At 37.6% G+C, this 21,680-nt stretch overlaps 1 protein-coding gene across 2 annotated transcripts in view; it reads left to right on the top strand.

Moving 5' to 3' along the window:
- Positions 1-204: 204 nt before the first annotated feature.
- The window catches only part of insra (insulin receptor a), a 66,928-nt gene continuing 45,452 nt past the window's right edge, over positions 205-21,680 (top strand). The window contains exons 1-3 of one of the 2 annotated variants that reach the window (XM_077232514.1): positions 205-724; positions 907-1,385; positions 10,343-10,891. In XM_077232514.1, coding sequence (XP_077088629.1) covers positions 1,310-1,385; positions 10,343-10,891 — 625 coding nt within the window. In that variant the 5' untranslated portion in view covers positions 205-724; positions 907-1,309. The remainder of the gene's footprint in view (positions 725-906; positions 1,386-10,342; positions 10,892-21,680) is intronic. The other variant, XM_077232520.1, reaches the window with a different exon arrangement.

Genomic DNA, 21,680 nt, shown 5'->3' with positions numbered 1-21,680 from the left:
GTATTATATGCATACATAGTATAAACTTTTTCTATGCTGTGCAAATAATTTCATGTCGATGCATTCTCTTGAAGATAATGTTTTTTTTATAATATGCAAAGTGCACACTCTAATATTTAGAGAGCGCGCTGTTACTCTCACTCCGTCGTTCCAGTCCACATTTCCCCTGTGCTCTATCTGCCTCTCTGGCAGGTCTTGTTTATTGGCGCAAAGACAGGAAAGGGGATCCTCGAGCGAGGGGATAAGTCAATGCACTAGCTACAACCAGCGTGAGGGACTAAATAAAAACACACATTTGTTCTTGCATTTTTATTCTCCTCTTTTTCTCCGCGAGAGTTTTAAAGACTAGTCAGTGACCTCTGCGGAACCAGCTTCACTTCGTTGTATTGATCTCTGAGGCGCTCGCCAGCAAAGCGACGTAGAAAGACTGCATGTGTGGAACATTTGTGCTTGGAAGTGTCGCGGAAACCTCAGCGTTCTGCAATGTTTTTGCAGACGCCCCCAGAAATGCTACGATTTACTAGGCTGTCAGTTTACAGACTATAATGAGGAGAAGTACGGAGAAACTACTGCGTGTAGTCCGATGAACCTTAAACGCACTACGGCAAAATCTCGCTTTCAGCAGGGACTTTGAAAAAGTACATAGCGTAGCCTACTGAAATCCGCCCATCACGAACCCTGGAAATCTTGAACATTTCGTGAGAGCACTATCTGCAACTTATGAGTCTGTAAAGCGTTTATTATAACTACAAGATCTTTCCTTTTGAAAAACAAATCGAAACATAGCAACAAAAAAGTCTCTCGTGCAGATTCTCAATTGATTATTTTGGCCTGCGCTCTGTGCGCAGCCATTCCTCTCCGTGCTTTAACAGTGTTTTTTCCTTTTTTCTCTCTCTCTCTCGCCAGACTCGGTTGGAGCAATCTGCGCAAGTGCTGGACAAATATGTGCAATCGATCGGAAGTGATTCGGCTGCTCTTCTAGATGATGCCGCCTGCATGCTTTATTCGTGTGGATTTTTTTTTACAGTAAATGAAAGTCGTCGCACGCGCTGTAATTAGCTTAGCGCTAGAGCCTTCAAATCAGCATCCGTCAGTGCGCGCGCGGAGCAGCAGCGCGAGCGGATTGAACACGTTGAACTTTCCTCTCCGCCCATTTTTTTTCTGAGGGGGGTGACAGAGGTCTTTTTTTTCTTTTCTTTTTAATTTTTATCTTCCAAAACAACACCGGACTATTAAAACAGATTTGTACCCGCACGAAGACAACTCGGAGGTGATTTTCGTACAGATTTTCGGCTTCCCTGGGGTCAAAATGCGGCTGCGGACTTTGATTGTTTTGGTTGCGTCTGTCTACACTATTTGCCACTGTCAACAAACAAATGGAGAAAGTAAGTTTAACTTAACGGTTTTGTTTTGTCTTCCACAAGAACACTGATTTAATATTTTAGGAGCCTTGTCTGCTTATGTTATTCTACAAAGTTATCGACCACTCAGAAAGAAAAAACGGGATCGTAGTTCTTGACCACTGTGACACATTTGGTAAAGCAGAGCCAGACATAAGGACATTGCAGGGCAAGGGACGAGTAAATCAAATGTTGCATCGTTTTGATTTCGATTAATCATTTCAGACTGGCTTTAATGACACGGTCGATTATACGGAGTGTGTGCCTTGAACCTAAAGCCAGATTATCGATCGTTTGAGGACAGCATTGATCTATATTCGTAGTGCGAACTGCTAGTAAGGCTCGGAAATGTTTTTCAAGTTCAGCCAGGCCCCTGTTTCATGCAGCCATTTGCAGCCTTGACAGAGTTGCAAGAGGATTTTAAACCCTAATCAGATAAATCGAGACCTATAGCGCCGTCTTTTTATTTATTGTTCAAAGAAATCATGAAACCTGACTGATACGATCTTTTTGAGTTTGGAAAGTGCATTACTTTGGCAGACAAGTTATACTAGATCTCTCACATGTCCTTTTAAAATTGAGCTTTCATCACAATAAAACTACTGTACATTGATATCACCAGGGCACACATTTTCTTTGCAATCTAGTCAGAAATGTTCTGTAAACACCGAGGCAGTCAATGCGGAACATCTGATCAATAAGTCTTCATTTATCACTTATTTTATGTCTTGATCAACTCAAGGCAGTGCAGTTATAAGACCTGTTACATGGATAAAATGTTTTTTAATGCAGAATAATAATGTAGTTTATCCGTATGCCTGATTATTTCTATTTGTACAGAGATACCTCAATGTATAGTAAATAGTTTAATACTTATTAAATGCTTCATATAGTTAATATGTAACTTTTGTATTAAAACTTTATATAAAACACCCAACTTAAAATGTATTACTAAACACATGCCATAAACATGCTGGTAATTGTTTTTTAATGAGGCAGTGCATTAGTGATCTAAATTGTTGTGTAATTAGGTACCACTTGTTGTTTTCTTTTTTAGTGCTCTTGGAAGACGTCCTGCAACAGCTAAATAAATATAAGCATGCTTTTGACACACTTGGCTGTGTTGCTCCTAACAAAACATTGGTTTATCTTCAGTTCACCCAACAAATGAGTTTTAACATATATTTCTTTGGAAAATTAAACATTACAGTAGTATTTTGGCATCATGTTTTTTTTTTGGGTGGGTGAAACCAAATGAAATACTCAAAGTTGCATTTCATTATAATAAGACTTTAAGGCTTTATTTGTTCAGGGTGTCCACGGGGTCTACAAAAGTTTTAAAAGTTGATAAATCAATTTAGAGAAAATGAAGGCCCTTAACAAGTATTAAAACGTCTTAAATGCCATTTTCCAAGGTATTAAATTTTGTATCATCTTTTCGTTATGCATATTTGTCCATAAAGTTTGCCTGAATTTAAACATTGCGTCGGCGAATAGTGGGGTTCTGCGTAGTTTATGGAATCCTGCTATAGATATGACGTCATCTGTTACGTCGCTTCATGACTGCTGCGTGATAGCGCATAGGGCCTATGTCCCGTACGCACGGTTGTTAAACAACATCGTTGACTAGTAGGGAAATTAAATATACGCAACAAGCTTAAGTTGTATCTTAAGGTTTTCTTTCAGTTGAAAACATTAAACAATATGTGTAAACAAAAAATGTAAAGAAGCATTTAAGATCAATCCGTACGAAAGGGGAAAAACGCTAATAAAACAGACCGTTCCACTTATAGTACAGAACGAAGGTATACACTCGAGTCAACATAATATTTATATTGTTTCACTTTCATGTTGAGAAAAACAATTATATTTGCCTGCTCGAGTAGAAAACGCGCTGCCGCTGACAGGCGTTGCAGGGACACAGTGACAGATAACAAAGTTTCTAACAGCACTTCGCGTTTTCTGTTAAGGACTGCTTCTTTGACCTAAACTTAAAGGAAGCATATGTGTCAATCATTTTGCTATCAGTTAAGTAATCATCTCGCTCACTCGCTGCAGTCGTCAATGAAGGGAAGGACAGCTGTCTTTCCTCATTCGACTGCTGTTTGGATTTCATGTGATTTCTCATTGTGGTGGTGATATTATCACTCGGTATCATTAATTAATTTGATTAAAAGTAATTCAGTTTTGTAATATCATTTAGTTAGATCTTTTTCATCCAATTAATTCCAAACTTCATGAGGCTGACGACGACATGTGATCAAATACAATCAACACGCTCCACAGCGCCAAACAGTGTATTTAATTAAAACTGCGATAAAGTGATTGGGATTAATCATGGATTCACAGCATTTACTGCCAGCAAAGCAACGTAGTAAAATTCGAATAGTATTTTATTTTTTCGAATAATAATTACAGATCGAATATTCGTATACTGACACTATGCTCTGGTGCATCAAATCAAGCGCTCAGTGGTAATCACAGGTAAACTGTCTGACCAGTCAGGTGTTTGTCATGAGAAGTGTACCACAAAAGAGATATGGTTTGCAGATAGGTATAAGAGTTGTTACAAATACGTCTTTTGAATATATTTTGTGAACTCATTGTCCCTTTAGCTCAGAGAGGTTTATTTTCCCTCTTCAATAAGTTTTGTCAATTGTTTTTTTTATTGGTCTAATTCTGGTTTCTCTTTCTAATAAACCTTGCATTGGGTCAGTCATTCAATTAATTATCCTGTGCTTCATTGTGCTTGTGCTTATTTTGTACTGATAAGGAGTTATCACAAGCTAAGACTGTTTAGTTGTGCTATCTTACAATCAGTATATAAATGTAAGGTGTCGCCGATGTAACGGTTAAAGCTTGAAGTGGCGATGAGGTCTTAAAATGTATGGAAGGGGTCTTGAAAAGGTCTTAAAAGGTATTAAATTTTATTCCATGATTCCTGTAAATACCCTGTTGTTGATTTGTGAGCAGTTTTAGTCCCCAAGCACATTTTTCTTATCTTGTTGCGCTGCGGATTTCTAAATATAGCCTTGGTTTGGATGAAATTTATGCATTCTAAGTTCTGCCAGTTTCCATTTTGGGACTCCGTTCCATGTGTCTGACGCTTAGACTACTGTATGTCAGAGCAGTACTACGTGTAAAAGCTATGCTGGGTTTTAGGTTAAGGTCTACAGAAGTTTGAAAAAAGCTAATAACAAACACTGGATGGAAAGTTACAAATGAACAGACTGTTGGTCCCTTTCTGTCAGCAATAATCTGATGTGGCTTTAATCAGCCTTTATATTCTTATTCCACTGTAAGCCTCTCTCAGAATATATATACCTTTTTGTACTGATATTAATTCCTGTTTATTTAAAATGTTGCTTGGCTAAATTTTCTGTATCAAAATAGGTAAGATCTGCATGCCTGGCTCAATCCCAGGTAATGTGGAAGGAACATATTTGAAGTGCGTTGCGTCTTTGTATTTTGCCACAACATAGTTTTTAGTAGTAGGTAAGTTAACACCTGAGGGTGCATGCTACCTTTTTATTAAAACTGAAAATGAAAGGATTGAGTAATATCATGAAACCAGTTTGTGCGGGATTTTAAGAGCAGATTGAACATAAACAAGTTGTGTAATTGTTTGCCCCCTTCTCGTTCCTCTCAGGCTTGTAGTGAACCACTGTAGGGAAGATTGAAACTATTTTGGGGCCTCAGTTCAACCCTGTCAGACTGGAAATCTGCTCAGAGCCCAGCTCATTTTGGAACATTTATTAATGCAAAGTTAAACATTTGATTTACATACAGTGGGGTTAAAATCTTTGATCATTTTTCTGATTTAAAATATCCCGTCCCGTCCCCCGTCCCCCCATTTCAAAATATAATCTGTGATTAAAAAAATGTATTAACAAGAATGTCTTTGAATGAATTTGGTTAGTGGTCCTTTTGCTGTAATGAGAGCAGCACACAAGCTGTGTGAATTCCCCAAATAAAAGCTGATGATCATGTTTTGATGTTTCACAGCTTGATTTGAGAATGATCCAAAGAGCATCTTGTACTTAAATGGAAACAAGAACATCTGAGCTTTTGTATATCACAAATATCACACATTTCTTTATTTGATTATTGACTTCGAAATAATGCAAAATTTAAATGATTTATTCAGTGTGTTAAAATTTTTCTCAGTTTAAAAGAAAACTTTGTTTACTTCCAGGTTTAAATTAGATTTTGAGTCCCAGATTTGATTATATATTATTAACAAATCCATTTTGTGTATTTTGCATTTTTTTAATGCTTAATTTCAATCTAAAAGGAATGCTCTTTCCTGTACTGGAGTGAAACAAATGCTAGCCTAAATTAAAAATATAATGTATAAATTCACTTATAGTTGGAAAATGCTGTCTGCAAAACGAGTCTTCTGTATTCCTGCTAGTCAGTCTGTTTGTAAGTTTTTATTTGAGCAAACTAATAGTACAGCTGTCACTCTTTTCTTCTGTCAGTCTTGTCTTTACAGACACGGAAAGCATATGACAACATAATTTATACCTCTACAGACTAGAATTCAAAACCGCTTGACTCAAACACCTGCCTGGTTACATTACTAATATCCAAAAACAGGTCATGCAATTTTGTAATTGCTATGTTCACATTGTTCAGCCTTGTGAATTCCTGGCTGACTTGACATGACCACTTCAGCTATGAGAAATCATTTCAGATGTATTTGCTGCACCCTGTAGCCACATCACTTCATGTGTTCTCAGTGTTTCCTGATTGCGTACACATTCAGTTTCTATTATGAATCCCCTTGTGATCGCCTCATTCAGTCTGTGCGAGCGACATTATAACCTTCCCCTTAAGAGCTGTTATTTGTTCTGTTTTGAAGTCTGTCATGGTTGTTCAGGTGGTTTTATTGTCTCACAAAGAGGTTACTTAGTAATGCACAGTTTTTTTTGCTATATCATTGTAATTGGTTTACGAATATTTGTAACAAGCCTGATTGTGGGTCACCCATTTAATCTTGTTTGAATTCTGGGCTTTTATCAATTTAGGCTCATTAGTTCTTTTAAAAAAAAAAAAAGGATATTTATGGGTAATTTGTAATGCAAAATGTTTCATATATCAAATTTAATGTAATTCCCAACCTTTGAGCAATTGAAATTTCACATGCAGCTTGTCTCACAAGTTTTAAAATAGATTCAGTTAGTTGCAGACTCAAATCGTAACTTATTCCTCTCATGCAAATTCTTGAGCAACAACTGTTAGACCCCTCTTTTCTCCGTATTTTAAGTGTATTGGAAGACTTACACAGTTGTTTAACGGTGGGAACTCTCCCAGTAATATTGTTTTTCTCACCCAGTATGAGGACACCACAGCAGCTGGTGTGCAGGTGCATCTTTAAATCATCCCATGTCTAGACTCTCTTCTCCTCTCGCTGTTATCGGTTGCCCGATATAATTCTCTGTGCTAAATTTATTTTCTGTAACTTGTTGCAGTATTTTTTGAGCAGGGTGGTGTCACTTTTATGTCCCCAACTTATACACGAATATTGCCTAAATATGCTGTAATATGCTTTAAAATAAAAAGAGATATGAAGGATGTTCCATAATTGTAGTCTGGCCTGTAGTTGTAATGAGATAAAATGTATATTAATGTGTAAGTTACTTTCTTAAAAAGCCAAATTGTTCAATTACAATTCGGTTTATTGGGTTAAATCCAAGAATAAAAACCAGTGAAACCTCAAAGAGGAAGTGGGACAAGAGGTGTGGAGACACGCCTAATTTTAAGACTTCTGCTTTTATATGGTCATACAGTTCCTTCCTGTGTCCTGGTTTAAATGTTTGCCATTGTTCGTCTTGTTTCAGAGTAAAGTGAATACTTTGTGTGGTTTGGCCTTTTGCCGCATTTAATATTTTTTCATTCAAGGACATTTGCATTATAAATCATTTGATTTATTTTAATCTCTTAATGGTGCCTGCTAAGGCAAACACGCTTATGCAGATTGAATGCAGATTTCAATCAATATGTCAAGTCTGAATTTACTTTTCAGGTCTGTAACAAAGCAGACTAGCTTTTCCGTTTGAACATTGCCATAAATCACTACCTCAGTTAAGTGCCTTTTCTTCTTTAAACATTTTCTTTTATTCTTGTCAAAACTTATTTTAAACCTAAATTTTACTTTAAATTGAACTTTAAACTTGTTAAAAGTTACGATCTAAGTGTTGATCTTTTTAAAAGGAAAACTGCTTTTACTTCTTATGTTATTTTAGGTGTTGTTAATAATTGTTTTATTTATTTAACACTTTTTAAAAACTTGTTCGCTATTTCTTGTTGCTTTGAGAATATAAATGTAATTGTATATAAATCTTTTTATTTAATGTAAAAGTATTAAGTAATTGAATTTTTGTCTTTAAAACAAATTTAATCTTGATTGTGGCTTTTTTCCACATAAAAAAATCAGTTAAACTGAAGCATCCATCTCTTAAATGATGCATGCTTGTTACTTGCATTACTCACTGTTTGATGTTCAGTGTTTAAGTTTAGCTAGAGCGTCATTCAGGGATTCACTGCATAAAATTAATGACTACACACAGTCAACCAGGACACGTCTCACTTAACTCTGCTGCCCTTCTTTTCATGTGCTTCAACGCTACTCTTTTCAAGTGCCAGGCACCCCATTTGTACATAGTGTATTAGGAGTGTGGTGCTAAAAATAAGTGTTAGTGTAGAGGTATTGCACATTATGTGTGTGTGAGATCTCGAGAGAGAGAGAGAGAGAGAGAGAGAGAGAGAGGGGAGAGAGAGAGAGAGAGAGAGAGAGAGAGAGAGAGAGAGAGAGAGAGAGAGAGAGAGAGAGAGAGAGAGAGAGAGAGAGAGAGAGAGAGAGAGAGAGAGAGAGAGAGAGAGAGAGAGAGAGAGAGAGAGAGAGAGAGAGAGAGAGAGAGAGAGAGAGAGAGAGAGAGAGAGAGAGAGAGAGAGAGAGAGAGAGAGAGAGAGAGAGAGGACACACAAGTCAGTAGGGTTATACTACGCATTTCAGCTTCCTCGTGCTCCAATACTTCCGGACTGCAATATTCATGAATCCCTGTGGTGGGGCCACTGTTATAACTAGTGTAAACAAGTAGCCAGCTCAAGGTATTTTTGACCTTTCCAATGCCTCATGCTTTGACTGCCCAGTGTTTGAAAGGTCTCAGTTATGCATAGGCTGACCGCACATCAGAGTTCATGTATGCGTGTAATTCGTGTAAACCATTGTGGAATCTTTAAAGTCCTGAGCAGTGGGGCCATTTTTCATTTAAAGGGGACCAGGGCACTAACAGGAAACAATAGTCTCTAATTAGTTATGTAACATTCTAGGAAGTGGAACTTATGTTTTCATGTTGTTGTAACCTCTATTTTATTGTGCAGTTGTGTTGTCTGTTAATTTTTGCATCGTTTTTTGTTTTGTTTTAATCTTTTAAAGAAACTCATAGTTTCATAGTCTTTCGAAGAAACTCTTTAATTTTAGTCTATTTTAATCTGACCACTTGATACAATTATTATTAGCTATCGATTGATCAATCGATCAATTAATCGGTAGGTTTTGTCTAAAACCAGTGGTTCTCAAACTGGGGTACGTGACATAGGTATGTGAACAAAATGCTGAGTTTTGCCGTTCGTTTCATTCTACCCTACCTTAAAATAACATTAAAACCGAGCATGTATTTCTAACAGGCAAAATAGCGTAAAAGGTGAAATACTTGACATCCAATCAAATTGCATCATCTTTTGCAGTCAAAACTGACAGCATCCACACAAGAAGTGTGCATATGATAGGTTGTGTGTAGAGTATGCTGCCTTAGCAGGTTGCACTACATTTCTGCCGTTCTTAACAATGTACCTTTTGTAAAAGTGGGAATTTAACACTTATTAGCATGAAGAACAAAGTCACAGGCTGTGCATGGAGATCTATTTTAAACTCGGTTTGATACAAAAACATACCTTTTTTATAAATTTGATAATATATTATATGAGCAAGAATGCAATTTTTCCCAAATATCCACATGACTGCAAATATGACATTGATTTCATACAACAGTTCAACAAACAAAAGGGTCATATTAAGTGATGTACATTTTAAACACAGTATTGTCAGTATAGTTTGCTCAATTTTGCAATTAAATAATAGTTCCAATGAAAGCCACAGCAGAACTGCAACACACTGTGGTGTTTCTGAAAGAATCTGCGGCTTTGAACGAATCATGAGAGTCAATGATTCAATGACCCATTCATAAATACAGCCACTTGCTTCGTTGCTTTAGTGAATAAATGTCTTACCACCACCTACTGGCGGTTTTAGTTAAATATTTAAACGTATCACTTTGTTTTTACCATCATTGCGTATTTCTCTATTGAACATCTTTTCATTTAAAACATTATTTATTTTATAAAGGCAATTTAAGGGGGTAGATATTGTCCCTTAATGGAAAAGGTGTGACTGCAGTCTAAGTGGAAAAGAGGGGGTTCGCAGAAGGATGTTAAATGCCTCGGGGTACGCCGCTCTAAAAAGTTTGGGGACCACTGCCTTAGACAAAGCATTTTTCATTCACCTGCGGCATCTCTCCAGCTGTACAGCTCAAGCACTAGTAAAGCAGCACTGGAATGTGAAAAGCTGCAGGAAGAGCTTTTATTATCTTTATTAACCATGTTATGTCATATGGAAGGTATCAGCTCAAAGGGAAAATTTAACAGTGTGACAGAAAACTTCATGTAGTTCTAATCATTTTTTATGGTTCTGTATATGATCTCCTTTACTGGTTTCTATATAATACATTTTTGCATTCCTTGTTTGTTTTTGATTGTTACGGTAAAAATCCTGTTAAATTGAATCCTAAGGTCATCATCTGTAAGCAATTTTTTTAGAACTTTTTCTGTAGATTTTCACTGGACCAATTAACATTTTGCGGTCCTTTTTGTCGTTGCAGTTTGCCCAAGTAAAGACATCAGAAATAATGTGACCAACCTACGGGTGCTGGAGAACTGCACCGTGATCGAAGGCCACTTAAAGATCCTGCTTATGTTCACGACTAAACCAGAGGATTTCCGTGGCCTGAGTTACCCTAAGTTGACAGTAGTGACGGACTACCTGCTCCTGTTCCGTGTCTATGGCCTGGAGAGCCTCAGCGACCTGTTTCCCAACCTCACGGTGGTTCGAGGCAATAATCTCTTCTTCAATTATGCACTCGTGCTGTTCGAGATGCTGCAGCTGAAGGAGATCGGCCTTCACAGTCTGATGAATATCACCCGGGGTGCCGTGCGCGTGGAGAAGAACCCTGACCTCTGCTACCTCTCCACCCTCGACTGGTCCATGATCCTTGACTCGGTGGAGGACAACTACATCGTGGCCAATAAGAATGATCGTGAGTGCGGAGACGTCTGCCCCGGCACGGTTCTGGGGAAAACCACCTGCCCCCTCACCACCATCAACGGGGACTTCAGCGAGCGCTGCTGGAACCAGAAGCATTGCCAGAAAAGTATGTAACCTTAAGTACTTTTTTAAAATAAAGTGTTTGCACTTTCAAACCATCATCCTACCCGTTTTCTCCTACCCCTTATTAGCAGATAATCGTTTCAAATCTTCGTTTGTACTGGCACATGAGGGTAAAAATATTTACATTACCATAGAGCAGTGTTTCCCAAACTTTTTTCAGTCGAGGCACCCTTTGAAAATTTTAAAAAATGTGTGGCACCCTACACTAGTGTTGTCATGATACTACTTTGATAATATACCTTGAAATGTATTGATTTTCAATACCACAGGGAATAACTGCCGTATATTGGCCTACTGTCATATAGATATTTTTTAATATTATCAATTTTTTTGTCCATCCATTTAAAGTCTAGGAAATCATTAATTTCTTCTCCAGAGATCACTTTACATGATGACATATTTAATTAAGGCTTTTATTCATAATTCAGAAAAACATTGCTCAATTACCATTGCAAATCTCACCAAAATGTTTGCTCACTCAGTGTAGGCATATTTGTGTTTTTATATTGGGCTAACTTTGTTATAATTGCACAAGATAGCTTGTTTTTAATATATTTTATAATGTAATAATTTCACAGTTAATCTCCAAATTAATGTATAAACAACATAAAGAAGTATATTTTAAATAATTGTTTAATGCCATCTTTTTTATGAATGAAGCCCAGTATCACTGATACCAATACTGCTACTGATGTCAGGAAATACACAGAAATTGAATGAAGTTATCAAACACTTTACAGTCTTCACTGCATAAATAATAAATTAAATATAGATGAATCCCTTATTAAAGCTACAAGCGTTCTTTAGTCAAGAGCAGTGAGTAATTTTCTCTGTTACCTGTTCTTTGATTCTGTTGTCACTGCTGCACTTGTTTATTTCACACGCGTCCCATCTTCTCACAACTCTAATTTAAGATTTTAACTAATTTAAGACTGCTCTCGTGAGGATACTCAACAAAACGGACATTTTGGCATAACTGTGAGTTATTATTCGTTCAAGCACGAAAGAGAAGTCGATTCTGGCACGCGATGCGCGTCGTCCTGTGTCAGCAGGACATTCACAGACAGCGCGTTCTCTTTTGTCTTTTCGCGGTTGCATGGTTTAAAAGCATTTGCATGAATAAGAACGTGATTATATAATGTAAGGCTAGCCAAAGGATGACAGAAAAAAACGGATGCTGCGTTAATTGTGTTTAAATATTTTTTAACGCGTTAAACTGAAAAACATTAATCGCACGCGTTACCGTTGACAGCAGCACGGACATAACCGATGTGTTTGTGAATATGCGGCAAGACGGACGTTGTGACAATGTTTCGTGTGTATTTGACCGTAAGCGCAACAAGCCATGAAAAAGAGGCAGCTTTATGTGTGGACGCTGGGAATGAAGCACGAGAATGAAATCATGCGGAAATCGCAATTCAACGAACGCAGAAAACGTATGATTTGCATTTTTTATTATGAATTTGTGTGCATTATTTGTTGTTATTAGACGCTTCCGACGATGCGAGATTGATGATACATTTATTTTTATTTTTTTTACACATTTTAGCAATTTTAAAATGTTTAATGGAGTTTTTACACGGCACCCCTGCTATCGCCAGAAGGCACCCCAGGGTGCCGCGGCACCCCGTTTGGGAAACACTGCCATAGAGTCTTGAGATGTTTTTTAGAAGTAAGTGGAAAGTTGTCAGGCCTGTGTGTGTGACAGACTGTGTTGGCAGTACTTTTGCTGGTTACTTTCAGCAATAGTGACGGCCAACACCAACCATGCTGGAAGCAACAAGTCAGGTGATCAGCTGCAGTTAAGTAAGCCAAGTTTCTGTGTCAAAGCATGAACCATGTTCCAGATTATGACGCAACTGCCCTGTTTGTGCAGTAGTTCGGGGTGTGGGTGGTGCTTTGTGTAGCTGTTTGTGTTTTTAACCTGACAGGATCAGTTGGAGTGCCCAGTCGCACATTATAATCTACACTGAGATGAGGCTGTCTGCAACAGTTTGGTCCATCCATTCAATTCGAAGTGCCGAAGAGAGTGAGTTTGAACATACGGAAGAACTTTGCATATTGGGGCAAAGCCCTTGAGCTTTCACAATTACGCAACACATAGGACACATCATGTAACTGTTCTTTGGACCAGGTATATGGTGTCATGTGTGTCTGAAGGCATGATCCTTTTCTGTTTGGCAGTGGTCTCTCTGCAGCCCCATTTTAAAAAGAAAACTCATTCCTCTCTCGCTGTGTTTGCTTAGGCAGGTGTGAGCAAGTTTTCAGGCAAAAATAGATACATAGATGTGGGCTATTTTGATTTACCAATCATTTAAACCACATTCTCAACTCATCAACTTTTCAATAACAGACAGCTCATTTTCGTAACTCTGCTTTATCTGTTTAGTGGAGTTGAGTGACTGACTGCCTGGAGGTGATTAATACAGGAGGAAGGATTGGCTGAAGTCCTTGTTAAGTACTTTGATAAAATCCTTGTCCGAGCTGCTTTGACTCATGTCTGCTGAGTTGCAGTTGGACAGTTGGGGATAGAGTTTTTTGGCCAAAAGCACAGATTAAAAAAGTATTATCTAATGATAGAATCAGTCCTGGCCTGCTGCTTGGTTAGTGGTGAAGGACTTGTGGTTAGGGGTCCAATATTGCTGAGAGTCTGCAGCAACATAAAACCACAGAGCACTAAAGAGCAAAGAGAGACTGGAAGATGAATGTTGTTTTCAAACAGCTTTGATTTGTGTATGTTGCACAGACCTCATAGTGTTTGTTGCGTGTACCACAGGAATTATCTTCTCCGCCTATAATGGATTGGATTATGAAGGTAGTGAATTCGTAAAGTCCCCTTTTCTTTCTTTTTCTTTGGTGTGGTTTTTGCCAGTAAATGTTGGAATGTGTAAAGTGAGTGTATTTTGTGCATCTTTATGAGAGGTTTTATTTTCTGCCATTTGGCACTTGACCTCAAGAGCTGTTGTAGCAGTGCCTTAAGACATCAGCAATTACATTATACATATCTTTTACATATACATTTTAACCTAAAATACTCTTGGGGAAAAAGCACTATGTTTTCAGTGCCTTAGCGACATAATACCAGATAAAACTGGGCCATTGACATCAGTCATGGTTGATCCGATCACAGGTGGTTGGCCGAGAGAGACATTTCTGTTTACTCTTGGCATTGGCATCACAGATATGTCTCTTGTGACCACTTGTAATCAGATTTCGTTGAGAGGAGAGCCTTTAGATTCATAGCTGCATACATCACTTACTATATCAGTATATTGCTGCATAAATAAAACATAGAAAGACACTGTTGCTCTAATATATTTTAAAAATATTTACATTAAAATACAGGCACAGTGTTTATAATTTTTAATCAAGCATTAGTATTATGGAATTCATTCATCTTATGCAGAAGTAAGCTATCTTCTGTGGCTGTGCGAGACTTACAATTCATTATAGGTAAAGGTAAAGTATAGGTAAATAACTAGAAGAATATTGATGAGCAGTAAACGGTAAAACTATTTGCACTACAAACTAAGCAGTGCATTTATCAATATGATAATAAATTAACATAATATAATGACAAATACCAGTTCCCAGTATCAAACAGACACAGGAAGCCTTGCACATTCAAGTTAAAAATACAAATACATTAATCAATTTAGAGGAGGATTTTATCCAAAACAACTGATCCGTCACAGTAATAATTTGCTTATTAGTCAATTATGTCACTGCATGGCATACAGCATAGTGAAGAAGATGTTTTGTGAGGTCTGTTTATGTGCAGGCTTTTCCTAATTTGGACTTTTTTTTTCTTTTTAAAACTGCATGTAACTGACAAAGGTTAATATATATTTAATACATGTATGTATATATGTATGTATGTATATATATATATATATATATATATATATATATATATATATATATATATAAAATGTATGTATATATATTTTGCTTAGTTGTTGATTGGCTGGTGAGGAGAATTTTTTGCGGAACTTGCTTCGGGGTTGCGAAAGCATTTTGAGTTTCTTTCACTCCAAAAGTGGTTTACTTACTTTAAGAGGTTTAATTCATTGTTTATTTCATAAAATGTTATTTCTGTATTTTATTTCGTCTTGGAATTTCTTAGTGTTAGCATTATCCAAAGCTTCATGAGGGCTTCTACAGTGTGCACAATGTATCGGTTTGACAATAAGTGTTAATCCATGTGAGATTAAACGGTTAGTAAGGTAAATTTTCCTTGCTCGTTAATCCCTCAACATGGAGGACCACACACAAACCTTCTCTCTCTCTCTCTCTCTCTCTCTCTCTCTCTCTCTCTCTCTCTCTCTCTCTCTCTCTCTCTCTCTCTCTCTCTCTCTCTCTCTCTCTCTCTCTCTCTCTCTCTCTCTCTCTCTCTCTCTCTCTCTCTCTCTCTCTCTCTCTCTCTCTCTCTCTCCATTCTTAATCATTTGCAGAGGTCCCTGTGTCTCCAATGCCTCTATATATAATATTGAATCACATTAAGAGCTTTTGTCTCACACACGACTGTCCAGCTGCTGGATTTCAGCAGGGATTCAAGCGTGTCCCTCGCCCTCAATCCTGATCCACGTGGAGGGAGTTGCAGAATTACATTGGTTAATTCTGCCTGTAGGTGATTAGCGGTGAGTGGTCGACTGCAGCCACTCACCCTTTCTTGTGTCTGATCCAGAGAAAGAGGAAAGTTACTGAGGACAGCCAGATCAGCAGGCCTCTTGCACAGCTGCCTATAAAAGAGGAGGAGGAGGAGAGAAAGAGATAGTGAGAAAAAAGAGACTGTGGTAACTGCATGGGGATGTGCTGCCAAAGTCTCTTTTGGAGATTTCCGTGGTTTTGTCGGCAGCCGTACAAAAGTGGTTTTGTTTCATATTTGGAATATTTTTGGAAGTGTTGGCACTGTTTTCTCCTGAGCAGCTTTGCTCAATGTTGGCTGTTGGAAACAGAAAAACAGATTTAAGTCTATCGCTGTTGAGGAATTAATTAAGTCTGAAGGCAGATGAGACCCTTTTTTAATGAATGTCGAATGCTCACTTATACCAACCTATCACACTAAACTGAATAACCAAGCATCATTGTGTTCACCTTGTGGGAAACTGAGGCATTAAATAGGCTAATAATAAGGGGCTTTCGCAATGGGTTATAGGTACCCCGTTATAGGAAGTAGCAACCAGGGCAGTCCCCCGAAAACTACATTTTCCCCTAGGGCCATTTTCCTGGTTGCATTCACACCAGTGACGTAAACCGACTGACGTTATTTAAGCACGACATTCAAAAGCGACAAAATCTACTATGACAACTTGCAATGCTACATATCATCGAGGCTGAGAAAAGAAGACAGAACAAAGACGACAGGTAATTGGCGTTAACATTAGCTTTCTGTATGGTCCATCTATCGCTGGTTTCCCATGTTCCTATAGAGTAAGTATAGGTAAACAGTGTTTACACAGCTTTTTAAAAATGGAGGGTCCCAATAGTTCTAGAACTATGAAAACATTCCTCTAGTCCAAAAGCACATTATGTAAACGGAAACCAGTGAAGAACGATGATGTACCTGAATGTTTTATTAAAGATGCTTGTGTAATTGTGTACAGTGCAAATGGGGAGAGCGTTGGATATTTGAGAACAGTTTCAGCCTGTTCTTCAAACCTGTGAAGTTCGCTGTCAGTGTAAAGTCCATGGTTTGTATCAGATCTGTTAGGGGAGCGCCGAGGCTTCTGTTCAGGCTGTCAGCCAGTGCTGAATATGCTGGGCTTCCCCCGGCACTGAATATTTTACACACATTTTAAAATGATCTTCGTTATCTGTCCTCAGAGGGGATTAGAGACACAGCTGGGATGGAGAAACATTAGTTTGACTGAGAGAATAAAAACACTACATGTAGCTAAATGTTTAAGTTTGTGGCTTAACGTCCACATCCCCAATGACAGATTGCATTTGGCTTAGAGAATTGGCTCATATTTGATTAGCTAGTACAGTATGTTTCTTTTTTTATTATTGAAATAATGAGCTTTGTGTAGCAACTCGTATCCGATTTGCAAGGCTCAGACTGGGTCATATAGTTAGTCTGTCTGCTTATTCACCCACTGCATGTGGAGGAAACTACTTTAGATGATGTGTAGCTAGTAGATTGGGAAGCTACAGTTTCAAAGTCATTAAAATTCTGTCTACCCTTTTAAAAAGTAGTTTACGACACTACAAGCTACTAACAAAGCTACAAGCTCAAAATAGCTCACTGTTCCCTAAATTAACTCTCCCTTAAGTAGCATCTAAAGTTATTAAAAGTACACAAAAGATCAAACATATGATTGACTATGAGATAAGGTAAAATTGTAAGGAATTTAGTGTAACGATTCCAGTTCCAATTCCTATTTACAATTCAAAACAATATTTTGTTAAAATATATATATTTTTTTATATTTAGATCATTTCTATAATAAATATATATATATATATATAAATTTTTTTGTGTTTTTTTTTTTGCAAAGGTGTGTTACACGTAAGAGACTTTTGAGACTTTTGCAGCTTAAATGCAATCCAATATTTGGCTAAACAATATTTTAAACAATAACACTGAACAGAACAAAACAAATGTCTCAAGTAAGTTGTAAATGGTATGGTTTTGATTCACTAAAAATAACCAGCTTGTAAGAGTCATTAGTTTAGGAATTGGTTGGACTACATGGTTTCACACTCAATATTTTTTAGTAGTGTTGTGGTGCCACTGAATAGCAGTACAGGAAACACTGTCTGAGTGTTTTAGTGTGGTTCTGCACACATCAAGGGAATAGCTAATGCATGTGTGGGACATTATTACATATCAAAACATCATTCTATTCTGGTATTATTTTTAAAAATGGAATTGGTTCTGAAGAAGAACATTTCAAATACATTTTAAATAGGCAAATATAATGTGCCTTCCTTCATGGTTGTTTAAGAAATTAAAATATACACACTAGAAGACACAGAAGAATTGTTGGCAAACATGTAACATGCTAGAGACATAATAATCACTGCAATAATGATCCAATCATAGACACTTAAGCATTTGCCTATTTAAATCCAAACAGTAACTTTTTTTGGCCAGGCAGTGTGTATTTATAGCATGAAAAAATAAAGATAAAGGCTAGAGAAAAATTTTGTAATGAAGTGGTTTTATTTTTAACACTCTTTATAAGTCTAGACCTTGATCCTTCCTGTATTTTTTCCATGTGAGATGACTCCAGATTCACACACGTCAGCAACCTTTGCGTCTCCATCCGTTTTAATCTCTTGAGAGCCCGTAAGGGTCAGTTTTGTCACCCGCTAGAAAATAACTCACCTATGCTTCTTTTATTTATTTGTGGATCTTATGTATAAACTTTTTGTTTCTCTGTGCAAGAAACATGAGTAATTCTGGGGTTAAAGTGTGTAAAGTGAACGAAGGGTTGTATCCTATAGGAAGGACGGTCTACAGCAGGAGGTTACACTATCGAGTTCCCCGTTTCCACCTCAGTTGCCTGACACTTCGGTACTACAGGATACACTGGCGCCAGTTCAATCTCAGCATGGAACAATAGCTGTTATCGAACTTCACAGAATGTTCATCCCAATTGTTTCCAGGCATTGTTAGGCTGCTTCCTACAGGGATGTTATGAATGGTCCCAGGGGCAGTGCTCCTAGACCCTCTGACCATCACCACCGCCACTATTAGACGGGAACCAAACCCTTTAGTGCGGCATGTCACTACGGGGGAGGATAAGATTGTTCTCTCCCAGAGTTCAAGGGAAGACCAAGTGTTAGGATCTGTACACATGGAATGTGCTTGAATTGAGAGAATGGCAAAATGGGACAGTGGGCAATTGATATAAACCAGTGTTTTCGAGACCCACAAGTGGGTCGCAAGACTATTTTGAGTGGGTCGCGGAGTGTGAAGGCAAAAAACATCAAATGTAATTTTATGCTTAAGTTTAAGTAAACATACTAAAATGACTAAATCTGAAATAAAATAAATGGAAAATACTAATAAAAAAGACTAAAGTACATAATTACTACAACTTAAACTATGATTAAAGAATAAATACTATAAAAGTATATAAATAATAATGAAATAACTGAACCACGATTTGCTGCTTTCTAGTCATTTTCAGTTGTTTTTTTGGGTGGAACATTCTTATTATAGCATTTGCTTGGACAAAGCTTTGTAGCGTAGGATGAATCAATATTGTTAATCTGTTTCACTAGAAGACATCAGAGACTTGAATATGTAAGTGATTTTTTTAATCATTTAGGAAAACATAGGAGATTAGCAAAAGAACTCAAATAAATTTTGATAAGCAGGGACTTAACTTAAATAAGCAGGGATGTGAAGACAAGGGATGAAGATAGCTGTATACCTTTGAGGAAGCAGTTTTCTCTTTAGTGTCTTTAATTTGGTAGTAAATTGATTAATATTTGAATGCTCAGTTGACACCATTTTAGGATTAAAGCATCTTTTCGCACAAAATGTAGAACTTCAGTGCAAGACGTTTTCAAAACTCTTCCGTAGCAAGTTCTCATTACACACCTTGTAGCCTCCTAAAACACGTGTGTTCATAAGCCCAGCCAGAGCCACTTCATTGTCTCTAAATTAATCGCTATTACTCTCTTCCTCTCTCACCCCTTGTTCTCTCTGTCATCACTGTCTGTTTAAACCACACACTTACTCTACACCTTCATCTGTAACCAATCTCATTCGCTCCATCTTTCTTTCTCTAGCATAGCCTTACTCAACAAAATGTTCTTCCTCTTGGTAAAATGTAGCTTATGGCCACCAAAGTGCTTTACATATTTGCCTCACATTCACCCATTCTAACACACATTCATACACCGACGGCGGTGTCAGCCATGCAAGGCGCCACCCAGCTCGTCGGGAGCAGTTGGGGTTAGGTGTCTTGCTCATGGACACCTCGACATTTGGTCAGGTGGAACCGGGGATTGAACCACCAACCTTTCGGTTTGTAGACAACCTACATGAACCATTGAGGCACTGCCACCCCCACAAAGTGCTTCCTTAAGCCTCTTTTTAAATAGCCCTTCTGTAATCAGGAAATTAATCATGCCATATTCAGCATTAACCCACTGTAATTATATGGGCTCTGCAGCATTTTGTGGATGGATGAAAGTATGCATTCTTCAGGTGCAGTTTTTTACCCTGATGAGCAGAAAGCCAAAAACTCATTTTTTAAGGGTTTATCTTCCCACTTATGAGGTCACTAATGGTGCATTTCCACTGCATGGTACGGCTCGGTACGGCACACTTTTGGTTTTTTTTCCAATGTGTAAAGTATCTAGTACTTTTTTTTAGCACCACCTCGGTTGAGGTTCCAAGCAAGCTGTACCGATACTAAAATGTGACGTGTAAACTGCAGATCACTGATTGGACCGAGAGAATCGTCTCTACCGGCATCATTGGATTTGCGACACGAGACGCCAAACCTGCCAGATTTAAATAGTCAGCAACAGCCACCGCAGTGTCATTTGTTCGCACTACTTTTTTAAACGTCTTGCTTTAAACGATCGTCGCACGCAACTTGAAAAAAGAAATGGCTGTATAATGGTATATAACTATAACGATCAGTCTATAATCCCACCCACTTTGAAGCGGTACTAAACTGCAGTGGAAAAGCAAACAGAGCCAAAGTAGGGCTGGGCGGTATATCGAGTTTGTACAATATATCGATATTTTTTATCCTCACGATATGGAATGAAGCAATACCGTTTATATTGATACAGTAGTTTGATACGAGCACATCTGAAAAATAGCGGAGGACGCAGTGTGAGCTCATGCAGTGAAAGTACATGGTAGCCTACAATTTGTCCTAAACATGACACAAGCTTATATTAAGCGCTTTAAAATAACTGGTAAGATATAGTTAACAAGTTTAAAGCAGCTTGCCCTTTCAGATGCTCTGACAGAAACTGTTGCTGACTGACAGATAAATACTTGCGCTGTTTAATGCGTTTGAGACGTGGTGCTTTCCTCAGTGCTTAACTTACATTTCACATGTATATTCTCCATCTGTAAATGTTAGAAAATCAAACAAATATGTCCATTTCACTGTCAGGAGAGGACGAGCTTCTGCAAGTGAATCTCCGCTAAAAGTCAAGCTTCCGTTATTGAGCGCCGCAGCGCGCATGCGCGCCAAACAGACGAGCACAATAGAATAGTAGCGCAATAATTCTGACTAAAATATATATAGGCTATTGCTAAAATATTTGTTGTTGGAGACAATAAATGTGCCATATGTGGAATTTTAAACCTACAAGTATATTTTTATGAAAGTGACCATTATAATGGGGTAATCAAATGCAGGCTAATATAATTAGTTTGTGCTTTTGTTTTTATTTTCATTTTTAGTTTAGCCTTAAGTCATTTTAAAAACAAAAGAAATATATTTGTTTTTAGTTTGTAATGTTACAATGTAATGTGATTTTAACCACCTTTTTGCACATAATATATTGCATAGCCTACATTACATTCACTATATTTGTTTCCATATCCTTCAATATCAACATTGTTTGGAAATCATTGAGCAGGATGTGAAATTTTTTTTTTTTTTGAATAAATACAGATTTTCTCTATCCACATAGAAAAACGTAGAAAGTACCGAGATATATATCGTATATCGCCATATAACCAAAAAATACCGAGATATGATTCTTTGGCCATATCGCCCAGCCCTAAGCCAAAGTAAAGCGAGCCGAGTTGAGTTGTGCCACACAGTGGAAAAGCGCCTTAA

Source organism: Siphateles boraxobius, unplaced genomic scaffold (assembly GCF_051911475.1).
Source record: "Siphateles boraxobius isolate OS27281-9 unplaced genomic scaffold, OSU_SipBor_1 1, whole genome shotgun sequence".
Taxonomy (NCBI): Eukaryota; Metazoa; Chordata; class Actinopteri; order Cypriniformes; family Leuciscidae; genus Siphateles; species Siphateles boraxobius.
Note: the sequence above shows the minus strand (reverse complement) of the source record. Positions and strands in the feature narration are given on the sequence as shown.